General features: G+C 36.6%; 1 protein-coding gene across 3 annotated transcripts in view; it reads right to left on the bottom strand.

Annotated features, from left to right (window-relative positions):
- The window catches only part of CNOT6L (CCR4-NOT transcription complex subunit 6 like), an 86,804-nt gene that overhangs the window by 10,057 nt on the left and 53,741 nt on the right, over nt 1-23,006 (bottom strand). For all 3 annotated transcript variants that reach the window (XM_084882494.1, XM_084882492.1, XM_084882493.1), the window contains exons 7-11: nt 19,005-19,162; nt 16,472-16,626; nt 7,169-7,320; nt 2,400-2,627; nt 2,029-2,231 (exon numbers count right to left, since the gene is read on the bottom strand). In XM_084882494.1, the coding sequence (XP_084738620.1) occupies nt 2,029-2,231; nt 2,400-2,627; nt 7,169-7,320; nt 16,472-16,626; nt 19,005-19,162 (896 nt within the window). The remainder of the gene's footprint in view (nt 1-2,028; nt 2,232-2,399; nt 2,628-7,168; nt 7,321-16,471; nt 16,627-19,004; nt 19,163-23,006) is intronic.

Genomic DNA, 23,006 nt, shown 5'->3' with positions numbered 1-23,006 from the left:
GATGAAAATTAAAAGGACAATGAGGTAATATCTAACACCTATTAGAATGGCTATTACAAAAAATCGACAAACGACAAATGCTGGTGAGGATGCGGAGAAAAAGGAACTCTTTTACACTGCTGGTGGGAATGCAGACCGGTGTAGCCACTGTGGAGAACAGTATGGAGTTTCCTCCAAAAGTTAAAAATGGAACTCCCATTTGACCCAGTAATCCCACTTCTAGGATTATATCCCAAGAAACCAGAAACATCAATCAGAAAGAATATATATACCCTTATGTTCATAGCAGCACAATTTACCATAGCTATGATTTGGAAACAGCCTAATTGTCTATCAGCAGATGAATGGATTAAAAATCTGTAGTACATCTAACAATGGAATACTATGCTGCTATAAAAAAGAAAAAAACTTTTACCATTTGCAACACCCTGGATGGACCTGGAGAGTATTGTGCTAAGCCAGTGGTCGGCAAACTCACTAGTCAAAAGAGCCAAGTATCAACAGTACAATGACTGAAATTTCTTTTGAGAGCCAAAAGCTGACTTCTGGGCATGGGCCATGAAGTTTCAATCGCACTGTACATGCATGTCCGCATGATGTATTTTGTGGAGAAGCTACATTCACATGTGGCTCAAGAGCTGCAGTTTGTCAACCACTGTGCTAAGCAAAATAAGCCAGTCGGAGAAAGATAAACATCACATGATCTCACTCATATGTGGGATATAATGATCAACATAAACTGATGAACAAAAATAGATTCAGAGACAAGGTAATACTGAACAGACCGTCCAACCTCAGAGAGAAGACAGTGGAGGGGGAGGGGGTTAGAGATTAACCAAAGGACTCGTATGCATGCATATGAGCATAACCAATAAATAGAGAAACTGAGGTGGCGGTGTGGGCTTGTCCTGGGGTGTTGGAGTGGCTGGGAGGAGGGGTCACTCTCCTTTGTTACTGTTAAACAATAACAAACAAAAATAAAAAAACTATTGTGCTCTTATTGCCCCAGACTGTATATGCAAGAGTAAAGCCAAATTTTCTACCTACCCACATCAAGAGAGCCTGACCCCAAGCATGGAGAAATATCTCCAGACCTGGAATTACTTATTTACAAATATTATAAATAATGAGTTTCAACTAATATTTTATATGGCATCACAGTGAAAGAGGATACTTTATCCCCCCAAATATATATATATATATATATATATATATATATATATATATATATATATGAAATCCTAGAAACAATTACCTTAGTTTGCTAATTTTGACATGACCAAGACCAAAATAACAAAGTTCCTTAACCTTACTTTTCCACAAATAAAGAAAAAAAACTACTTAAACCCATGAGCCACTAATGCTATAGGCAGACAGAGTGATCAGAAAATTAGTGAAGAGAGAAGGATTTACTATAGAAAACCATTACAGTCAATCTTTCTAAAGAATAACTGGTCTTGCACAATGGACCCTCCATGGAAATATCTTTCCTATTCTCTCTGCCTGAGAATATTTTAGTGTGACTACATGGATGTAAAACAGATCCTAAGTACAATCATCACCTAAAGAAACCTAAATACATAAAGATAAATGAGATATCAATAAAAAGTACTAATAAAATTTTGAGAGAATACTATATAAATTCACTCATGGTGAATTTAGCTATATCAGATTGCATATAATTTGGGTCATTACTGAAAGTTAGGGATGGTATGAACAGGTGAAATTTAACTGTATTAATAAACATAAGTGCTTCCAGTGCCTGGCACATAATAAACATTTTAGTAGTTTTTTCTGTTATCAAATGTTATTTGAAATTTGAACAAATAAGGATTTAAAAAGAATTCTCCAGTTAAGAATAACAATCACAAAACCTAACAAACCTCTTTTACATTAGGTGCATACTCAACCAAGACATTCTGAGAATCTAAAAATTCCTGAAGATTATGCAATTAAGCACAATATAAACCTTTCTTGCCATGTTTATATTTAAAATAACTTTTATAGCAGCCCAGAGCAACCACTCACTTTGAAATCAAAGGTGTAATTGGTATAAGGCATCAAGTTATTTTCATAAGCGCTCTTCAATTGGAAGCCATGTGTGATTCTCCCTTCTGAGCTTCCATTCTTTCCATTGCAGCTGAAGTTCATAAGACACTCATTGTACCTTAGTTCCTTGAAGTCTTTATGGTTGTCAGCTACTCCTCCGTTGCTTAAATATTCCACAACACCTAGTAAAGAAACAATATCATTTACCCCATGTCCCATCCACAGGATTCTTACTGATACACTCCCTAATTTAGAAGAGAAATTCTCTACTCACAAGTTAAATGCTAGCTGGCCTTTCAAGTAGAAGTAAAAGCAAAACTGAAAGCAATAGGAAATGATGCTATAAATACCTGAATCTGGCAATGAGTTCAGATCTGCACATAGCACCAGCGGGATGGAATTAGGATCTGCTGTTGGGCTGCCAGGCCTACTAGAGGCTTTCTCCAGAATGTTTTTAACCTCTGAGACAAACATCATGGTCTGGATGAGTTTCACATCAGAATACTCTGGGTCCCAATGCATGTGGGCATTTGCCACTATAAGCAGCTGTTTGTCTGCAGCATGAATAGGCTTCATACCTAAATTTAAACATTAGAAAAAGGAAGATAAAGTTATGCTTTATGTATCAAAAAGGCAGAATCTTAAGGTTCTCTCCCCAAATCTATAGCTACTTCTTTATTCTTTTTCATGAATTTATATCTTCCCCTTTATCTCATAAAGTAGTTCTCATAAGCTACAGTGCTGACTTTCTAGTAATCACAACATAGAAATTACTTTTCTAGATCAGGGTTGACAAACTGCAGCTCATGGGCTAAATATGGCCCACCACCTGTTTTTGTACAGCCTGCATGAGCAAAGACTGCTTTTACTTTATAAAAGAGTTCTAAAAAAGAAAAAAAAATTTTTTAAAGACTGCACTAGAGACCATGTGGCCCCCAGTACCTAAAATACTATCTATCTGGAACCCTACAGAATATTTTCTAACTCCTGCTCTATATGCCTAAATTAGAAATTATACCATGATATAACTAACCAATATTTGATTATAATACCTTGATTTGCCAACTTCTTCGTGTAAAGAAGCACTTTAAATATCTCTATCATTTAAATATCAATATAACCTAGTGAGGCAGGTTTTCAGTTATTTGAGTTATCTAAACCTTAATTTAAATTCTTTTTGCTATTCACCTTACTTTTTTTTTTTTTAGCACATCAGTGACAGGTCAGCAGTAAAAAAGCAGTAACATTATACTAACCTATACAAAATAAAATGAGAAAGTGAATTTTCTACCAAAACAAATTCATACCATATGCCCAAATAAGATAATTTTTAAAATTAAAATCAATAGTGTGCTCTCAAGGTCTGGACATGGGTTTTCTACCCAACTTTATTACTAACTAGAGGCCCGGTGCACGAATTCATGCACCAGTGGAGTCCCTTGGCCTGGCCTGTGGGATGGGGCGAGAACTGTCTCTCTGACATCCCCTGAGGGGTCCTGAATTGCAAGAGGGCACAGGTCAGGCTGAGGGACCCCACTGGTACATAATCAGGGCCGAGGAAAGACACAGGAGGTTGGCCAGCTGGGGTGGGGGGACCGAGGGAGGGCTTCAGGGCATGTCTAGCCAATCTTGCTCAGTCCTGATAGACCAGACCCCAGCAGTAGGCTCACCTACTGGTTGAAGCATCTTCCTCCTGATGGTCAGTGCACGTCATAGCAACTGGTTGACTGGTTGACTGTCTGCCCCCTGGTGGTCAGTGCACATCATAGTGAGCAGTTGAGCAGCCTTAGCATATCATTAGCATATTATGCTTTGATTGGTTGAATGGCCGACTGGATGACTGGACACTTAGCATATTAGGCTTTTATTATATAGGATTATTTTATGTAGTCATGGGCTACTTTTTGGTTACTTTGCTTGGACAATGAAGGTGTTCAACTAGAAAATCTGTTATTCTTTTTTTCCTTAAAGGTCTGTTCTTTAATTTTGTCAAAATATTAACATAGTACTTTCATCAAAATGGCAGACAGAATAATATATTAAAAATTGTGAAAATTAAACTTAGTTAACCTGTAAGACATAAAACTCAATATATATGGGATGATGCAATTTAAATAAAATTGTATACATATATCTTACATGTTAGTGATGTGTAAAGAAATAAAGAGTTACTCCTATAGAGTATGAATAAGGGACTTTTATATACTTTTATACTGCTGGAAAATTAGTGAACACATAAAATCAATGTTTCCATTGAAATTTCTATAAAAATGTCTCTCCAATTTTTGTATTGGGCAAAACAAAAAAAACAAAACAAAAAAAACACAACCCTGTAGGAAAAGACAACTTTCTATGTCTACTATTTTTGTTGTTTCCTTCCATCTTACTAAAAGCTATAATTATCTTTGATGTTGTGTAAATAAGTAACTAAAGTATGTGTTATATGTGACAGAAATACAGTAGAACCTTGGTTCTCGAACTTAATTCATTCTGGAAGGCTGTTCAAGAAATTATTTGTTAAAAAAACTGAATTTTTCCCATAAGAAATAATGTGAATTGAATTAGTCCATTTCAGACCCCTAAATGACTCCCTGTTTTAACCTTTTTCAATTACCTGTGTACTTTCACACCATTAGCAACATCAACATTCTTGATGGCCTTTTTATGTTTTAATATTGTGCTAACTGTCTATTTCACCACTGCATACTCAGTAGCCAGATAAGACACGCAAATGAACACCTATATCATACTTTGCAATTATTTCTTTTTGAAGCTCTCTCATTGTTCTCACAATGTCCCCTTTCACTTTGCTGCTATCACTAACCTTCTTATGACCATGAACTTACTGTACGTATTTAGTAATAATAAGCAGCAACAAAAGCAAAAAACCATGAAAATATTCACAGCACAATTTCCTGAGATATTAAAAACGTGAGGTTTAGTGGTAAACTGATTCATACTCATGCATTCTCTCCTTTGTCACCTGAGAGACCCATGACTGTCATACAGATATCACCATGAAAGGGTTATCCAATGGAGAACCATGGTTTGTTTGACAACTGAGACATTTTTTCCATGAAACACTTGGTTGAGAACCTAACTATTTTAGATGGGAGACATTAGAGAACCGAGGTTTGACTGTTGTCATTTTTAAAGCAATTTGATCATAAGATAAAGCTTGCAGCTAAAGTTCTCTAAGTTCTCTTCTTTTCTAGAAGTTATAAAGTGTCACTTTTGGCTGTAGATGAAATATATGTTAAATATTAAAAACTTGCCCCTTCAAAGGGGTCATAAGCACCTTCTATAATATTAAAATCTTCTTCTAGGAGTACAAGAGTGACACAGATCAGAATGTGAAACTGTCCACTGTATAATTTATAGTTAAATTGAAAGAAAAGTAAAACTCCAAAGGATATTCAATTTTCACATTACCCACCCCACCCCCCAAAATGTACCAAATCTCTGAGAAGAATGAGACTAAATAGGATATAAAAGTATGTAAAAGTGGAGAGGCTAAAAAAGAAAATTTTAAATATCCTAACAAAGTCCGATTATCTTTGATGATGGATAAACTGAGTAATGGCAAAAAAAAAAAAAAAAAAAATTCTGACAGATATGCATGGTCTGAATAATTCAAGTAACATTCAAGACAAAAATATGTTCTTCTACAGTTAGCAAGTACAAAAAATCCTCCTATATAATAAAGAGGTAATATGCAAATTGACCATCACTCCAACACACAAGATGGCTGCCCCCATGTGATCAAAGATGCCACCCCCATGTGGACACAAGATGGCAACCACAAGATGGCCAGCAGGGGGGTGGGGGGCAGTTGTAGGCGATCAGGCCAACAGGGGAGGGACCAGGCCTGCAAGGGAGGGCAGTTGGGGGCAATAAGGCCTGCAGGCAGAGCAGTTAGGGGTGACTGGGCCAGCAGAGAAGGGCAGTTGGGGGCAACCAGGCCTGCAGAGGAGAACAGTTAGGGGTGACCAAGCTGGCAGGGGAGGGCAGTTAGGGGAAATCAGGCTGGCAGGGGAGCGGTTAGGCATTGATCAGGCTGGCAGACGAATGGTTAGGGGATGATCAGGGTGGCAGGCAGTAGCATTTAGGGGAAATCATGCAGGCAGGCAAGCAGTTGGGAGCCAGCAGTCCTGGATTGTGAGAGGGATCCCAGATTGGAGAGGCTGCAGGCTGCGCTGAGGGACACACACACACACACACACACACACACACACACATTAATTTTGTGCACCGGGCCTCTAGCATATAAATAAAAGCCCTTATGTACTCTTATAGATTCTTCTTACTCTTGCCTTTAGTTAAATAAACAATGAAACGCTCAAAGGCTGTCAGTAGAAAGCAGAGGGAGATGGAGGTCTGGATATGCAAAGTACATGAGTTTCTGACTTTAATAAAAGCTATAAAAAAAAATCTAAAATACAAAAGAAGCAGGTAGATTAAAGATCCAGCCTTTACCCTGACAATAACTGAGAGATAACAAAAATATTAGAGAAAATGTGTCAAGTACTTAACCTTAAAGACAAAAGCTTTTATTCTCAAGAAGGTAAAAATATGACTAAGAAGATAACCAACTCATCAGAATATCCAAATTCAGCCTATCTAAACATTTCCTATTTCAAATAATTTGGAATTAATGGCATATTAAAGACTCCCATTTTTAAAGATTGCCTTAGTATCCTAAGAAATATATGGTGCTTTACACAATGAGTGCTATTTTCCTGCCAATCTCTCTCAACTTTCCACAAAAGACAAGAAAATAACTATGCAATAAATAGCAAGATTCTCTGCACTTGTCTGAGATAGAAAAACTTGGGATGGTGTTTATTTTTAGTAAGAATATTTTATTTTATTTTTTTATTATTATTTTTTTAAATATATTTTATTGATTTTATACAGAGAGGAAGGGAGAGAGATAGAGTTAGAAACATTGATGAGAGAGAGTCATCGATCAGCTGCCTCTTGCACACCCCCTACTGGGGATATGCCCGCAACCAAGGTACATGCCCTTGACCGGAATCGAACCCAGGACCTTTCAGTCCCCAAGCCATTGAGCCAAACCGGTTTCGGCTGCAGTAAGAATATTTTAAACTGTACTCACCTGCTCCAAATAATTCTTTGTGGACCTCTAATACCACAGCAACACCAATATTATCTTTTGTCATCACTCTGTTCAGCATAGCTTCGGATCCATCTGAATTAGCCATTGCCACTTGATTAAATTCCACTGTATGCTTTTGCACCAAGGTAAATCTACAAGGTACAATACATTATTATTATATTATGTACTTGGACTGCCATGGTAAGAGAGCACAAGATACAGGCACTATGCACTGTCTCTCTAATCAAGCAAGGGGCCATGTAATACAGGTCTGGCCAATGAGTTGTAAGAAGTTTGATTACTTACCATAAAAACTGTTTTGGAAGCACCACCACGTAATGGCATGTTAATCCCTTTATACCTTTGTCCATGTGGTGAGGAGCAGGAGCACAAAAGCCCAATCACTATGGATGGGAAAGCTGTTAAGTCAGTTCTGCACTTCCATTTCTGACTTCTCGTGTAAGAAAATTACCCTTCCCCCATTTCTTTAAGCTGCTATTGGAATTTTCTGGGATTTAAAGGTGAACAGAAACTTAACTAAATCAGCAAGTTAATAGGAAAGGAACAGAGTAAAATCTACCTAACCTTTTTTTTGCAGTTTTATTCTTAGCACTTCAAGAGATTTGTCAACAAGATGCAGTGACACACCTTTATCTCAGCTAAGGAGAAGCCTATTTTTCCATCTGGATTTTACTAGAAATCTGGAATTAATGTATAGAAGTGTTCAGAGAAACAGAGTCTACCAATAGCCTAAGAAATAATTACCCATATTCTATCTATACTACTTTAACAATACTACTTTATATTTTCCCCCGTACACACAACCAAATGTAGTCCACTCTGCTTCTATTTTCTGTCTAACAGATTTCCATACAGGTGATATGTTGACAGATAGAGGACTTCCTCCAATCCTTCTATTAGATGTGTGTGTGTTTTTTTGTGTGTGTTTGTGTGTGTGTGTATGTGTTTGTGTGTGTTTAAATAAGACATACTGGTTTATACTTACTTTATACTCATCAAATCTTGGTAATATGTAAAATCTTAAAACTTCATTTTATTATTCCTGTTCTGTAGCAAGTACACAAAGACTATAAGTATTATGCCTAAGGCTATTGTATTTACATCTAAGAATTCTCCTGTACATTTACTCTTTAAGAAAAATCTTATTTCACTGATGGTCATATGGAAATAAGATAAAATATAATGAAGATTAATATGACAAAAACAAACAAAAGAGACTTCACCATTCTTATATGATTTGAGAAAAATTATTAGTTTGAATGTTTCTAAAATCAGAAGAACATGTCCAAAACAGTCCTTCAAACAGAACAAAGAAATAACTCATTATATTACTATCTTGTGATATAGAAGCAATTTTATGGGGTGTGATATGATTAAATTAATGCTGGAGAGAGGACAGTGTATACCAACAATGAGCAAGCAAAATAATACTGTATAATTTCGCTTGGGGGATACCCTGTATTATCCCTAATTGAGAGGTCAAAAAACTGTGGTACAAAGCAATAATTTTATGTTCAAGATTAAGTTAATGGTAAAATTAACATTAGAAACCAAAAATCACAATCTGGGTTTTTTTTTAACTTACATAGACAAATTCTAACTTCAATCACCACCTAAAGCAGAGGAAATTAATAACTGAGAAACTAGTGAGACAGGGATCATCGCAACAGATCATTTTGGGATGATATAAGTATAACCTCTGAATGCCCTCTTTTCAAGCACAAAACTACCTATAATAAGGAAGGAAAAGCAAAGACCTGGCCTTACTTGGTACCTCTGATACTGAAAGCAAGTTAGACAGCAGAGGCAATACAGCAAGGACTAAGTAAGCACCATGACCGAGTAGTTCCCAATCCTATTGGAAGAGACTGCCTTTTCAGTGTCCTGAAACTGCTGTTCTCATCTTTCCCTCTCTCTTTGATTTTAAACAAAGCAGGATCAGATCAGACTGCTAACCTCAGGGACAGTAAGAAATCCACCTAGGATTTCTGCAAATTGAGTATCTGGATAAAAGATCTTGTTTCTACTAAATGATAAGTCTATAGGACAAAACTTATCTATATACCAAAGGCTCAGTGCACAAAATTCGTGCATGGGTAGGGTCCCTAGGCCTGGCAGGTGATCACGGCCAATTGTGGCCTTCTGGCTGCCAGCCAGGGCCTTCCTTTGTTCCGTGCTGCCCCCTAGTGGTCAGCACAGTCATAGTAAGTGAGCGAGCAATCAAACTCCTGGTCTCCCAGTCGAATTCCCAAGGGGATACTTTCCATATTAGCTTTTTAGATATATACTGGAGGCCCAATGTAGCTCAATTCCACTTGCCTCAACTGGCCGCCATGCCCATTGCTATTCGTAGTTCGTGCCCTGCACTCTGCTGCTCATAGCTCTCCACTGCTTGTAGCCCTCTGCCACTTGTAGCTTGCTACCCTGCCCTCCACCTGCTGCAAGAGCCATTGCTCTCGGGCAGGGGAAAGGGGAAGGGACCGAGAGTTGCTCAATGCACCTCCTGGTGACCGGTCATTATGGTGTTAAGGCGTTACAGCCACAGGTCTTTATAATATAGATAAAAGATATAAGAGCCTAAGCAACTCTTAAGACCGAACGACCAGCTGACCAGTTGTTATGATGCGCACCCACCACCAGGGGGCAGACGCTCAACACAACACAGGAGCTGCACCCTGGTAGTCAGTGAGTTCCCACAGCCAACCTCCTGTGGTTCCTCCCCCCAAACCAGCCAGCCAGGCAGCCAGCCAAGGGACCCCACCCATACACAAATTCATGCACCAGGTATCTAATCTACAATAACAGTGCCTCTATACATACACATACACACAAATACATATGTGTGTATAGACACACAAGTGCACGCACACACACACACACACGTTATAAAACACTTTAGACTGAAGGTGATACTTATTGAGGTAAAGGACAAAGCAAAAGCATGCTACCAATCCAAACTTATTTTCTGGTATTTCTATGCATCTACCAATAAAACAAAAACAGAACATGTTTATAATAATGACTGATAAGTACTACCAAATCTTTAACTTTAATCCCCAAAGATTAAATTAAACCAGAATGAATATGATTAAAGGTATATTTTATTGTATCCTAATTCCCTGAATATTGTTAATCTGTGCCCTAGCTTTCGCTAGGCTATATTCCTACCCCGTCGTCACAAAGGATGAGCTTTTTCTTCTAGCACTTTGCTAAAATAGTAATTATTATAGTTCCTATTTATTGTTACTGATTCTCTACCACTGTTTTTAAAGAAGGGGGGGAAACTGTCATCAGTGAAGATTAAGAATTATCAAGTACTCTGGTTTTAGAAGAATGAGACTTTGAGAATGAGTACAGAGAGAAAACCCCTCTACAGCTCCTTTCTGACTGTTAGATTTGTTAACTATATAAAAAATTATCTTACAAGTTAATATACAAATGAGGGGGGTTAGAGAACAACCAAAGGACTTGTATGGATGCATATTAGTATAACCAATAGACACAGATACTTGGGCAGTGGGGGCTTGCCCAGTTGGAAAAGGCTGGGGGGGATATTAATTGAGGGGAAAAGGAGACATGTGTAAAACTTCAGACAATATAAATAAATAGACAGATAGATAGATAAATGTTTGTTGAATGATCACACACACACACACACACACACACACACACACACACACACACAAATAAAGAAATAAGCCCAGAATTGTCTTTTCTTTGCACAGTATTCTCTCTCCAATCCAAAGAATAGAATAAAGGCAAGGTAGCACACTTTGTATTGAATTCCAAATAATATAGTTTTAGCTAATATGACATCAACAAGTATTTGGTACTGTTTAAAAGAGGTAAAATGTAATAATGTATCATACTCCTAGTCTTTATCTATTGCTAGATTTATGTTACTATGTAGGCAAAAAGAGTTGAGAAAGGAAAGAAATCCAAATAATGCATCTTAGTGTTTCCTATATATTTCTTTTTAAAAAAAAATATATATTTTATTGATTTTGTATAGAGAGGAAGTGAGAGAGATAGAGAGTTAGAAACATCGATGAGAGAGAGTCATCGATCAGTTGCCTCTTGCACACCCCCTACTGGGGATATGCCCGCAACCAAGGTACATGCCCTTGACCGGAATCGAACCCGGGTCCCTTCAGTCCCCAAGCCGACGCTCTATCCATTGAGCCAAACCGGTCTTGGCGTTTCCTATATATTTCATCTCTCAACTAATTCACAGTATTTTTAAAAATTCTAGCATCAATTTTCAAATACTTAATTGTTTCCAAGTTTCCTAGATAGCAGATATAATTGTTAGTTCAAAATCTTAACTACCTATAGTACTATTAAATTACCAAGGCATTTAAAAATTTTCTCTTAAAACCATGAAGGGAATAGTAAAAATTCTCTGTATCATCTTCCTTCAGGAAGAAATAGAAAATATAAGAAAAGAGCTTTATATTAGACTAGTGGCCCAGTGCATGAAATTCATGCGTGGGTAGGGGGGTGTCCCTGAGCCTGGCCTGCACCTTCTCCAATCTGGAACCCCTTGGGGGATGTCCGACTGCCAGTTTAGGTCACAATCCGGACCACTGGTTCCTAACCGCTCACTGCCTGCTGGCCTGAACTCCTCTAATCACTCTGCCTGTGGGCCTGCTTGCCCCCAACTGCTCCCCCCACTGGCCTGCTTGCCCCCAACTGGACCCCCTCTGCTGGCCTGATCTCACCCCCAACTCCCCTCTTTGCTGGCCTGATCATCCCCAACTGCCCCCCCCCCCACTAGCCTACTCACCCCCAACTGTCCCCCTTGCTGGCCTGATTGCCCTCAAATGCCCTCCCCTCCTGGCTTGATTGCCCCTAACCGCCTCTGCCTTCACCCCGCCACCATGGCTTTGTCCGAAAGGACTTCTGGAAGATCTTCCAGTCTAATTAGCATATTATCTTTTTATTATAGTATACCTATCTCAATGTTATCAGTACCTTTAAAATATATTATGGTATTTCAAGTAAATTTGTGTAGGAATGTAAGTAATAAATATCAAACTCAAGGCTATTTTTCCAATTGAAGCAACTGTATATGAAGTACAATATTGGAAGGTCATATAAGAAACCTAAATATTCCATTTAGTATGGTGATTAAAAGCACTTACTATGAAGCCAGACTACTTTCAGTGCCTTGTTTTCCTCATCTATAAAATTGAGAAAATACTATTAAGAAAGAATATATGCACCCCTATGTTCATATTAAGTGTTATTTATAATAGCTAAGGTCCAGAAACAGCCCAAGTACCAATCAGTAGATGTCTGGATAAAAAAGTCGTGGTACATTTATACAATGGAATACTCTGCAGCAGTAAAAAAGAAGGATCTCTTACCCTTTGAGACAGTATGAGGGACCTGAAGAGTAATATGCTAAGTGAAGTAAGCCAGTCAGAGAGAGACAAGTATCACATTATCTCCCTCATATGTAGAATTGAGTAAACAAAATAAACTGACAAATAAAATAGATCCAGAGACATGAAAGATTGCAACAGATTGACAAATGTCAGACGGAAGGTGGGAGGAGCAGAAAGATATCAACCAAATTATTTATATGCATAAGCCATGGACACTAATAATAGGGTGGTGAGGGCCTGGGGAGGTGAGGAGCAGACCAACAGGGGAAAAGAGGAGCACATCTATAAAAGTTTTTTAACAATAATAATAAACTTTCAAAAATATTTTTATTCTTTAAAGTATTACATAAGTCCGCCGAAACCGGTTTGGCTCAATGGATAGAACAGTCCCAAGTTCGATTCCAGTCAAGGGTATGTACCTTGGTTGTGGGCATATCCCCAGTAGGAAATGTGCAGGAGGCAGCTGATCGATGATTCTCTCTCATCAATGTTTCTAACTCTCTATCCCTCTCTCTTCCTCTCTAATAAATCAATAAAATATATTTTTTTAAAAAGTATTGCATAAGTCTCCTTTTTCTCCCCGTTGACCTCTCCCTGGATGTTCCCCACCCCCTACCGCATGCCCTCACCTCCCTACTGTCTGTGTCCATTGGCTATGCTCATATGCATGCATTCAAGTCCTTTGATTGATCTTACCACCCACCTCCTCTGCCTTCCCTCTTAGGTTGGACGATCTGTTCGATGCTTTTACGACTCTGGTTCTGTTTTTTCCAACCATTTAGGTTGTTCATTAAATTTGCAAATGAGTGAGATGGTGTGATATTTATCTTTTTCCGACTGGCTTGTTTTGCTCAGCATAATGCACTCCCATACTGTTGCAAATGGTAAGAGTTCCTTCTTTTTTTACAGCAGTGTAGTATTTCATTGTGTAGATGTACCACAGTTTTTTAATCCACTCATCTGCTGGTGGGCACTTAGGCTGTTTCCAAATCTTAGCTGTTGTAAACCGTGCTGCTATGAACATAGGGGTGCATATACCCTTTCTGATTGATGTTTCTGATTTCTTGGGATATATTCCTAGAAGTGGGATTACTGGGTCAAATGGAAATTCCATTTTTAATTTTTTGAGGAAACTCCATACTGTTTTGCACAGTGGATGAACCAGCAGTGCTTTGAGGATTTCTTTTTCTCTACATCTTCGCCAGCACTTGTCATTTGTTGATTTGTAGATGATAACCATTCTGACAGGTATGAGATGATACTCATAACTTTTTAAAAATAGGGAACTACAAAACATTATCCCCCCTATTACCCTCTCAGCCCCCAGAACTCATGCCCTCACCCCTCTGTTGTCTGTATCCATTGGTTAGACTTATATGCATGCATACAAGTCCTTTAGTTGATCTCTCCTCCTTACCCTCACCCTCCCCTATCTTCCCTCTGAGGTTTGACAGTCTGATTGATGCTTCTCTGTATCACATATGTAATACCTTAATCAATAAAGAAAAAAAATTTTAAATGGGGAACTACCTTTATTCCTACCTCTGAGGGTTTATTTAAAAATTAAATAAGATAATCCATATTAATAAAAGGCTTAAAATGTAAACATTTTAAAAGTAATTACTGTTTTAAAATTTGTTTTAAAATAACCACCTAACCTGGCTGGCTGGTGTGGATCAGTGGTTGAGTGCTAACCCATGAACCAAGAGGTCACTGGTTTGATTCCCAGTCAGGACACATGCCTAGGTTGTGGGCTCAATCCCCAGTAAGGGGTATGCAAGAGGCAACCAATTGAAGATATTTCTCACTCATCAATGTTTCTTTCTCTCTATCCCTCTCTCTTCCTCTCTCTCTAAAAATCAATAAAACATATTATAAGTAAATAAATCACCTAAAAGAATTTCATATATTCTGACCTCAAATATTATAGGGCTGTGTACTAATTATTAACTAAAATGAGAATACCTCTATTAAAAATTCACAGAAAAGATAGGAAAATAGATTCAAATTAATGAAAAGTAGGCCAAATATCTTTCAAATTCATTTGGCCTTAATTCATTTATTTAAGTTTAACTTAATTCATTTATTTAAGTTAACATTCTGGTAATATGCCTACATTAATAAAAAACATTTAACCAATTTTGTTATAATAGGTATTAAACAGGAATATAGTAATAAGCATGTAAATACTTATTGTTTAAGTAGATTCTCTAATATAGCAAACCTAAATTATCATCCATGAGATTCAATCTCTATCAGACTTCACATTTTCAGTCTTCTATTGATGGTCCTTTCTAATTTTCCACTTTAAAATTGGCAGCCTTTATGAGGCAAAAATATTGTCTTTTCCTCCAGATGATAACCAAAGAATCTGCCTCTAACCATATAGTTACTCAGCCAACACTCAAGAGACACTTTCTGACCATGTTACAGCTCCTCACCCTCAAGAAGGAAATACAATTCTAAATCAAATGCCCACAACATAATAAACCCAGTAATAGAGAAATACTAATATTACAAAGGACTAAGAAAAAGGAAAATATAATAAAAATATGTCCAGGATACTTAAGTTTCAAAGGAACTACCCATTCATTATCTCATTTAATTATTTTAACTATCTCTGAAGTAAGCATGAATATGGTTTTCCAGATTAAACTCAAGAATATTAAAGCACAGAGGCTTCTACAAGATCATTTATGTATTTTAATAAAGACTCCTAATATTATCATTATAACTATACAGTAACCAGCTATATTAACAGCCCCCCCCCCAAAAAAAAACACGAGTGATGTTTTCTTATGTCTGATAATGATTACTTTCCACTATCCTGTCCTAATTAATTCTTTAACTCCCCAGCTCCATAAGCTGTGCTTCTGCCTTGCCTTATCTTAATGCATATTTTTTCTGCCATACACACACACATACACACACACACACACACACACACCTGGCATATATATATATATATATACGTGTGTGTGTGTGTGTGTATATATATATATATATATATATATATATATAATGTATGTAAATATATATGTGTGTATATATATCTGGCATGTATATACACATATATAACCTATATATCTCGATATATATATTTGTGATTTTTTAAAATTGTTATTATAAATTTTTTTTGTTAATCTTTACCTGAAAATATTTTTTCCATTCATATTTTTAAGAGAGTGGAAGAGAGAGGGAAAGACAGAGAGAAACATCAATGTGAGAGAAACACATCAATTGGTTGCCTCCAGCATGAGCTCAAACCAAAGCCCTGGCTGGGGAGTTACCTACAACCGAGGTACATGCCCTTGACCAGAATCAAACCTGGGACCCTTCAGTCGCAGGCTGACGCTCTATCCTCTGAGCCAAACTGGCCAGAGCTATTGTGATTTTCTTACATGCTTACCTTTTCCTACTAGAGTAGAGCTCTGAGTGTGCTTAGTAACTGTCTATTTGTGACTACCATAGTACTTGTCACAAAACAAATGTTCAGTAATCGTTTAGTGAATAACTGATTAAATAAATGTATGAAATGGTAACTTAAAAAAATGATGAAAATGTTTATAAAATGAATGATTCTGAAAAAGACCACATATTTTTTTAAAAATCACAGAAGGAAATAAAAACTTATTTCTAATCTTAAAAGCTAATTACTTAAAATCTAATTACTTTTTTTACACCAAAACTAATATTTTACTTCATGAAAATATAATTGGAAACATGATTATAACACTATATTCAAGTATATTAATTTACTTAAAGTTTAATTTTTATATCACTTGCTTTCTAGCTTTTTATTTATTTTATAGGGTCAAACCAAAAACAATTTAAAATGTGCAGTAATTAAAGGAGTAAGTTTACACTATTATGTTTTCTTTCCTTAACTCACTTTTCTGTTTTGAAGAATACTGCACAACCGTCCACATGCTTTCTCTCCTGCTCAGACATGATTTTGGCACGTGACTTTGGAGAAAAAAATCCATCATATCCACGCTCCTTTAATGCTGGCAGAAAGAGAGTGAAGTATTGCTCTGTTTCCACTTCCTGAGATGAAAGAAAAGTTATCATCAACATGACAGGAAAACTCTGATAAAGATATAAAAATGTTCAGCATTATGAGTAAGATGAGACTAAGTTAAAATAATTCACATAACAAATATTATCTACCTTACCTTACTCCTAACTGCTGCCATTTCAAAATGGCAGCTTTTTAAACCTTTAGAAAGAACCAAATGTTATATGATTTTTTGCATGCTCACACAGCCAATGGGTCCCAAGCCTCTTGACTCCCAATATAGAGTTCATCCCACTATTTTTCACTTCCTCACAACTGGTAATTAAACAAAGAAAGTTAATCATATAGATTAAGTGGTAGGAAAGAATAAATTTTATATATAAAAAAGTAATTAAAAAAACTTTTTTTTAAAGCTTTCTCATCTGTGGTGAAAGGCATTGAATATCTGAGAGTAAGAAGCTTAAGTTCTATCAACAAAAATTGTTCTTTAAGGAATTTTTTGGTACCTGATTCTAATGGTCTCTGTTAATTTAGTACTTATTGGGTTAAATTATTTTATTTTTTATCCACAAAATATTTTGAACAAATCCTTCCAAATGAAAAAATCAAGTCTGAAGGTAATTATTTATGAGTGATAATGCTCATAACAACATAATTTTATAACATGCCTAAATGTCCAACCGTAGGGAAAATGATAAATCAGTATTTATTCATGTAAATAATTCTGAATAATTATAGTAATATAAAGTGCATTAAGAGCAATAAATAAAAAAGAAAATATGTCAATTAAGTATGATAATCTTTATTTTTAAAATATATCTACAAATAAATAAATACGTGAATTAAAAATGTATACAAGAAACACTTCAGAAGTTTTAACACAGCAACTATCTTTGGGATATGAGATTACGTGTTTTCTTCCATCATTCTTTATATTTTTTCAGCATTTTCAACTTCTCTAGAATTAACACTTTATAAAGTAGTATTACTTTAAAAAAAACGAAGTGTTTTGGCATATAGTTGTGTATGACCTACATTTGAAAAATTAATTCTTATTAATATATTCAGCCATGTCTATTCCCCAGAGCAGATCTCAGAATGGTTTCAATTTTTTAAATTTTTGTTTCTGATAATATAACATTTCTTGCTTTAAAACATTTTTAAATTAAATTTATTAGGGTGACACTGGTATGAAAACTTTTTATTATGGTATTTTTATCCATCAAACTAAACTTTACATAGAAGAATGTGAGGCTATTTTTACTACATATACAAAATGGAGACAAGTAATAATAATAATAATAATAAGACTGATTCTGTTTGCCTCCTCCTACCCCAAAATCTGACAGTTCTCAGTGACGAGAAGAAAATGTAATTTTTGAAGATATTTATTTCTTATTATTCCCCAGGAAGTCATATAAACCATGGACAACATAATAATTTCTTCTCAGGCTATCCTGAAAAGAAGGAGTGAAACTATAATATTTAACATTTTAAGATACATTTAAAGTACTTAATATGCTTTGAAAGCTGCTAAAAAAATTTTACTGAAATTTATCTAAAAACTTTCTTGGCTATTCATTAGCTACATATTGAAAAAAAGCAATAAAATGTATATTTCAATGGAAAGGTACTTCTCCAGTTAAATTTATTATACTAAAGTGTTATAAAACAGAAGAATCTAAAATTCAGAGGTTGTATTTAAATAAGACAAAATTGCATGATTGATGGTAAAATATTTTTTGCTGTTGTTAATACTTATCTGAGGATATTTTTTCCACTGATTTTTAGAGAGAGTGGAAGGGAAGGAGGGAGGGGGAGAGAGAGCAAGAGAAACTTTGATGTGAGGGAGCACACTGGTCAGTTGCTTCCCTCTTGTGCCCCCATGGGGACAGGGATCCTGCAACCCAAGTACATGCCCTGACCAGGAATCAAACCCATGTCCCCTTGGTCCTCAGGCCAATGCTCTAACCACTTAGCAAAACCATCCAAGGCTATAATACAATATTTTTAAATATTTAAAATGTTTATTATCAAGGAACAATAGTAGGCAAGCAATTTTCTTTTAAAATTAAAAGTCAAATTTATATTCCTAAAAGATAATCTTCTGCAGTTTTCTCTTTTGGCAATACCAATAATTTATGGATGAGATAATTGTTAACATGAATAATGCAAGAGATAATTTTCACTTAAGATAGTAAATAAGTATAAATGGATGGCTATATTTAGTAAAATAGTTTCACTGTGGAAATGTCTTAGGTTCTTTTTAAAATTGTCCATTTTCTTTAAGAACAGAAAACAATTCCCTTTGAGTTTTACTCTGAAAACAGGATCTCTCCCAGAAGTAAGAGCTTTCATTTTTAAGTTCACCTTTACCTTAAAGACAATTCAATTTCTATTGTGTTACCTGAAGACTAATGATATCTGCGTCACAGTTAACAATTTCTTCCATAATTCCCTTTTTCCTGTATTCCCAGTTTAATGCCCAGGATGGGCAATAGCCATATAGCTGCCGGGTGGCGTATTTATCACATAACACATTGTAACACATAACCGTGAATGATGCTAAGAAGTGAGAGAGAAAAAAATAGACAAAAGGGAGAAAGTTAGGCAACTTTTTCTAAAGTAATGTGCACAAGCACACAGGGCATTCAAACACACTCAAAATATCATCATTATGAAATGCCTTGGGCAAGAACACATTAAATAGTATCTACTAAAGCTTCATTGAAGTCCATCACACCAAAGCAACTTTACTAGAATTAGACTAACAGTTCATATTTGAAATTTTTAGAAAATTTATTTTAATACAAATTAAAATTTTAAATTAGAATGATTTTTGCACATAATTTGTTGAGTAAAGCTTTTCTATATAAATGAAACAAAGGTAAATTTTAGTTTTGTTATCATTAAAAGGCTCTAATTCCATTTATTTTTATAAAATATCTATACTTTATACTTCAGTGGACCTCTTACTGCTCTCACTGCTCTGAGCCAGAAGAATATGCACTAACAAAGTTTAGTTATAAGAGAATCCTTTTTGCCAAGTGAAATGTTCACTGCTGAAATTAAATTTCATTTTAGAATGCCCTTGAACTATGAAAGGACTGTGAGCAAACTAATAGCTGAGGGAACATGGTTTTTATAATGAAATTAGAAACTCAAAAGTGTGCTCTAAGGAAAAGGCATCAGCTATCCTAGAAATGCAGAATTTTTAGTTCCATGAAAACTTATTGAATCAGAACCTGCAATTTAACAAAATGTTCAGGTACTTCATATGACATGCACAGTTTGAAAAGCCCTGATTTTTACCAGTAATTCTCTATCCTGGCTGCCCCTTAGAATCAGTCTGAAGAGCTTTAAAAACAAACAGCTGATGCCCATGGCCCTACTCCAAACAAATTAAGTCTGTTTATTAGGGTCAGGGTATTTATATTTATAAAAAGTATTCCAGGTGATTAGTATGGGCAGACACAGTTGAGAATCACATCCTATATAATAAAAGGCTAGTATGCAAATCGACCAAAAGGCAGAATGACTGGTCACTATGATGTGCACTGACCACCAGGGGGAAGACACTCAATGCAGGAGCTGCCTGCTGGTGCTCAGTGCACTCCCACAGGGGGAGCACCACTCAGCCAAAAGCCGGGCTCATGGCTGGTGAGCGCAGCAGGGTGGCAGGAGAGGCTTCACAGCAGAGCTAAGGACACCTCAGCGGACATCCCCCACATGGTCCCGGACTGCGAGAGGGCACAGGCCAGGCTAACGGACCCCCATCCTCAGAGTACATGAATTTTGTGCACTGGGCCTCCAGTATTTAAATGAAAGGTAAGAAACCCAAGTAATAAAGTAACACTTGATTGAAATTGGTTCAGATTCAAATGATGGTAAAAGAATTAAGAGAAACTTAATTCAATGCTCCCCTGGGGATCTCCATTGGTGGCAATTTTATATACTGCTACCTTTTTCATTATTTGGTAATTACTCTTACGACAGTTTAACGTTTATAATTTTTTTGGCTATAAATCACACTTAAACATCATTCATTATTATACACATCTCCCTATGCACCAAAAGTAAAAGGCATTTTTAATATCTTTTTTAGCACCAGATTCTACTCAGAGAAGCATACATCTCAAAAAAATAAATAAAATCCATACCAGTTTTCAATAAGGAAAGCCCAAAAAAAACATTACTCTAAGAGTTCAACAACTAGAAAACTTCTGTTGTCCTTTTTCTAATGGAAATTTAGGTATGCAATATTGGAAAATGTTTTCTTGAAAATTATATTCACTCATACTCGAAAAAGGATTGCTTTGAATAATAGAAAATGGTGTTTTTAATACCAGAAAGGAACAAATTAATTGCACATTAGGGGAGGCTAAACATAAAGTAAATCTGCCTAACTTAAGGTTTGTAGAAAACCTTAGGTATTCTATTTTTCAAACCATCAATGTATAGAAATGTTACTATTCATGATAACACTGACACAATGCCTCTTGGGACAGGCTGATACTGTGGCTCTAGATTGTGCTGGTTTCAACATTTTTACTTCCGGAAGACAGAAATGAATTGTAAATGATAACTAGAGGCCTGGTGAATGAAATTTGTGCATGGGGGAGGGGGATCCCCTCAGCCCAGCCTGCACCCTCTCCAATCTGGGACCCCTCGAGGGATGTCCGATTGCCCATTTAGACCCGATCCCAGTCGGACATCCCTCTCACAATCCAGGACTGCTGGCGCCCAATGCTCACCTGCATGCCTTCCTGATTGCCCCTAACCACTTCTGCCTGCCAGCCTGATCACCCCCTAACCAGTCCCATGCCAGCCTGATTGATGTCTAACTGCTCCCCTGCCAGCCTGTTTGCCCCCAACTTCCCTCCTCTGCCAGCCTGGCCGCCCTTAACTGCCCTCCCCTACAAGCTTGATCGCCTCCAACTGCCCATCCTTGCAGACCTGGTCCCTCTCAACTGCCCTCCCTTGCTGGCCATCTTGCGGTGGCTTCTTGTATCCACATGGGGGCAGGATCTTTGACCACATGGGTGTAGCCATCTTGTGTGTCGGAGTGATGGTCAATCTGCATATTACTCTTTTATTAGATAGGATAGAGGCCTGGTGCATGGGTGGGGACCAGCTGGTTTGCCCTGAAGGGCGTCCTGGATCAGGGTGGGGGTTCTCTTGGGGTGTGGGGTGGCCTTGGCGAGGGGCCTGTGGTGGTTTGCAGGCTGGCCACGCCCCCTGGCAACCCAAGCCCAGGTCCTGGTTTCAGGAATTACCTTCTACAATTGAAACTTTGTAGCCTGGAGTGGAGCCAAACCCCCTGCTCACTAGGCTGCCCCTATTTCTGTTTGGTTTTATGTATCTTCTATAATTGAAACTTTGTATCCTTGAGTGGAGGCCTAGGCCAGCCAGGGCAGGTGGAAAGCTTGGCTTCCTCTATTGCCTTTCAATTGACCTCTGTGGCTGCAGCCATCTTGGTTGGGGTTAATTTGCATACTTGCTCTGATTGGCTGGTGGGTGTGGCTTGAGTGGAGTGGTGGTTAATTTGCATATTACTCTTTTATAAGGTATGATATTTCTCAGTTATTAAAATGCAAGATGTTATACTGCCCACATTTCCCAATACCAAAGCAAATGACTTTTTCTAAATCCTCTTATTTAATAACATTAAAAAAAAAAAACCCTCACAAACAGAAGGGCTTAAAAAGTACACAATAAACTATGATTTGCCTATTAAAAATTATTTAAGCATGAGTATTCAGGGCTTGTTTTAATTTTCAGATTAAAACAGTAAAATTTTTATTTAATTTTATAATCACTATTCTTGTGATTAAAAAGAAGGCATTAAGAGAAATACCAATCCACAACTTATTTTAAGTAGAATTGCCATTCATAAATGTCTAATAAGAAGTAAAGAGCCCTATAAAAATGTCAAATCAATATTTGTCTCCACAAAGAGACAAAGGTTTATATTTTTTACACTAATGCAGTACAAAAAGTGCTAAACCATATCCTTAAATTGCTCAAATGCTCACACTATACCATTTCTACATTACAGGCCTCATATAATATTTTGTTTCTTACATAGCAAAAATAAACTCAAACTAAATTATTCTTTTACAACTGTTATCAACCTACCTGTTCAAGAAAGATTAAGTACCTAAGTAGGTTTAAATTTTTCAGAAGAAATTCATTATTACTCATTTTCCTTACATCTCCCAATATGCTGTGAAGATGCCAATTGAAGGCTGTGGTACAAGGAATCACTTTAAAACTAAAAGTTACATGAAAGAAAGCTTCTTATACATAAGTTTAGTGTGAATTTTTAAGTATACCCATCAGTATTTTTATACTCACCTATTATAAAATGAAGGCCTGTTCATTTTATCATACTGCCCAAATGGCATTT

The sequence above is a fragment of the Pipistrellus hanaki genome, assembly GCF_964339955.1.
Source record: "Pipistrellus hanaki genome assembly, chromosome: 1".
Lineage (NCBI taxonomy): Eukaryota > Metazoa > Chordata > Mammalia > Chiroptera > Vespertilionidae > Pipistrellus > Pipistrellus hanaki.
Note: the sequence above shows the minus strand (reverse complement) of the source record. Positions and strands in the feature narration are given on the sequence as shown.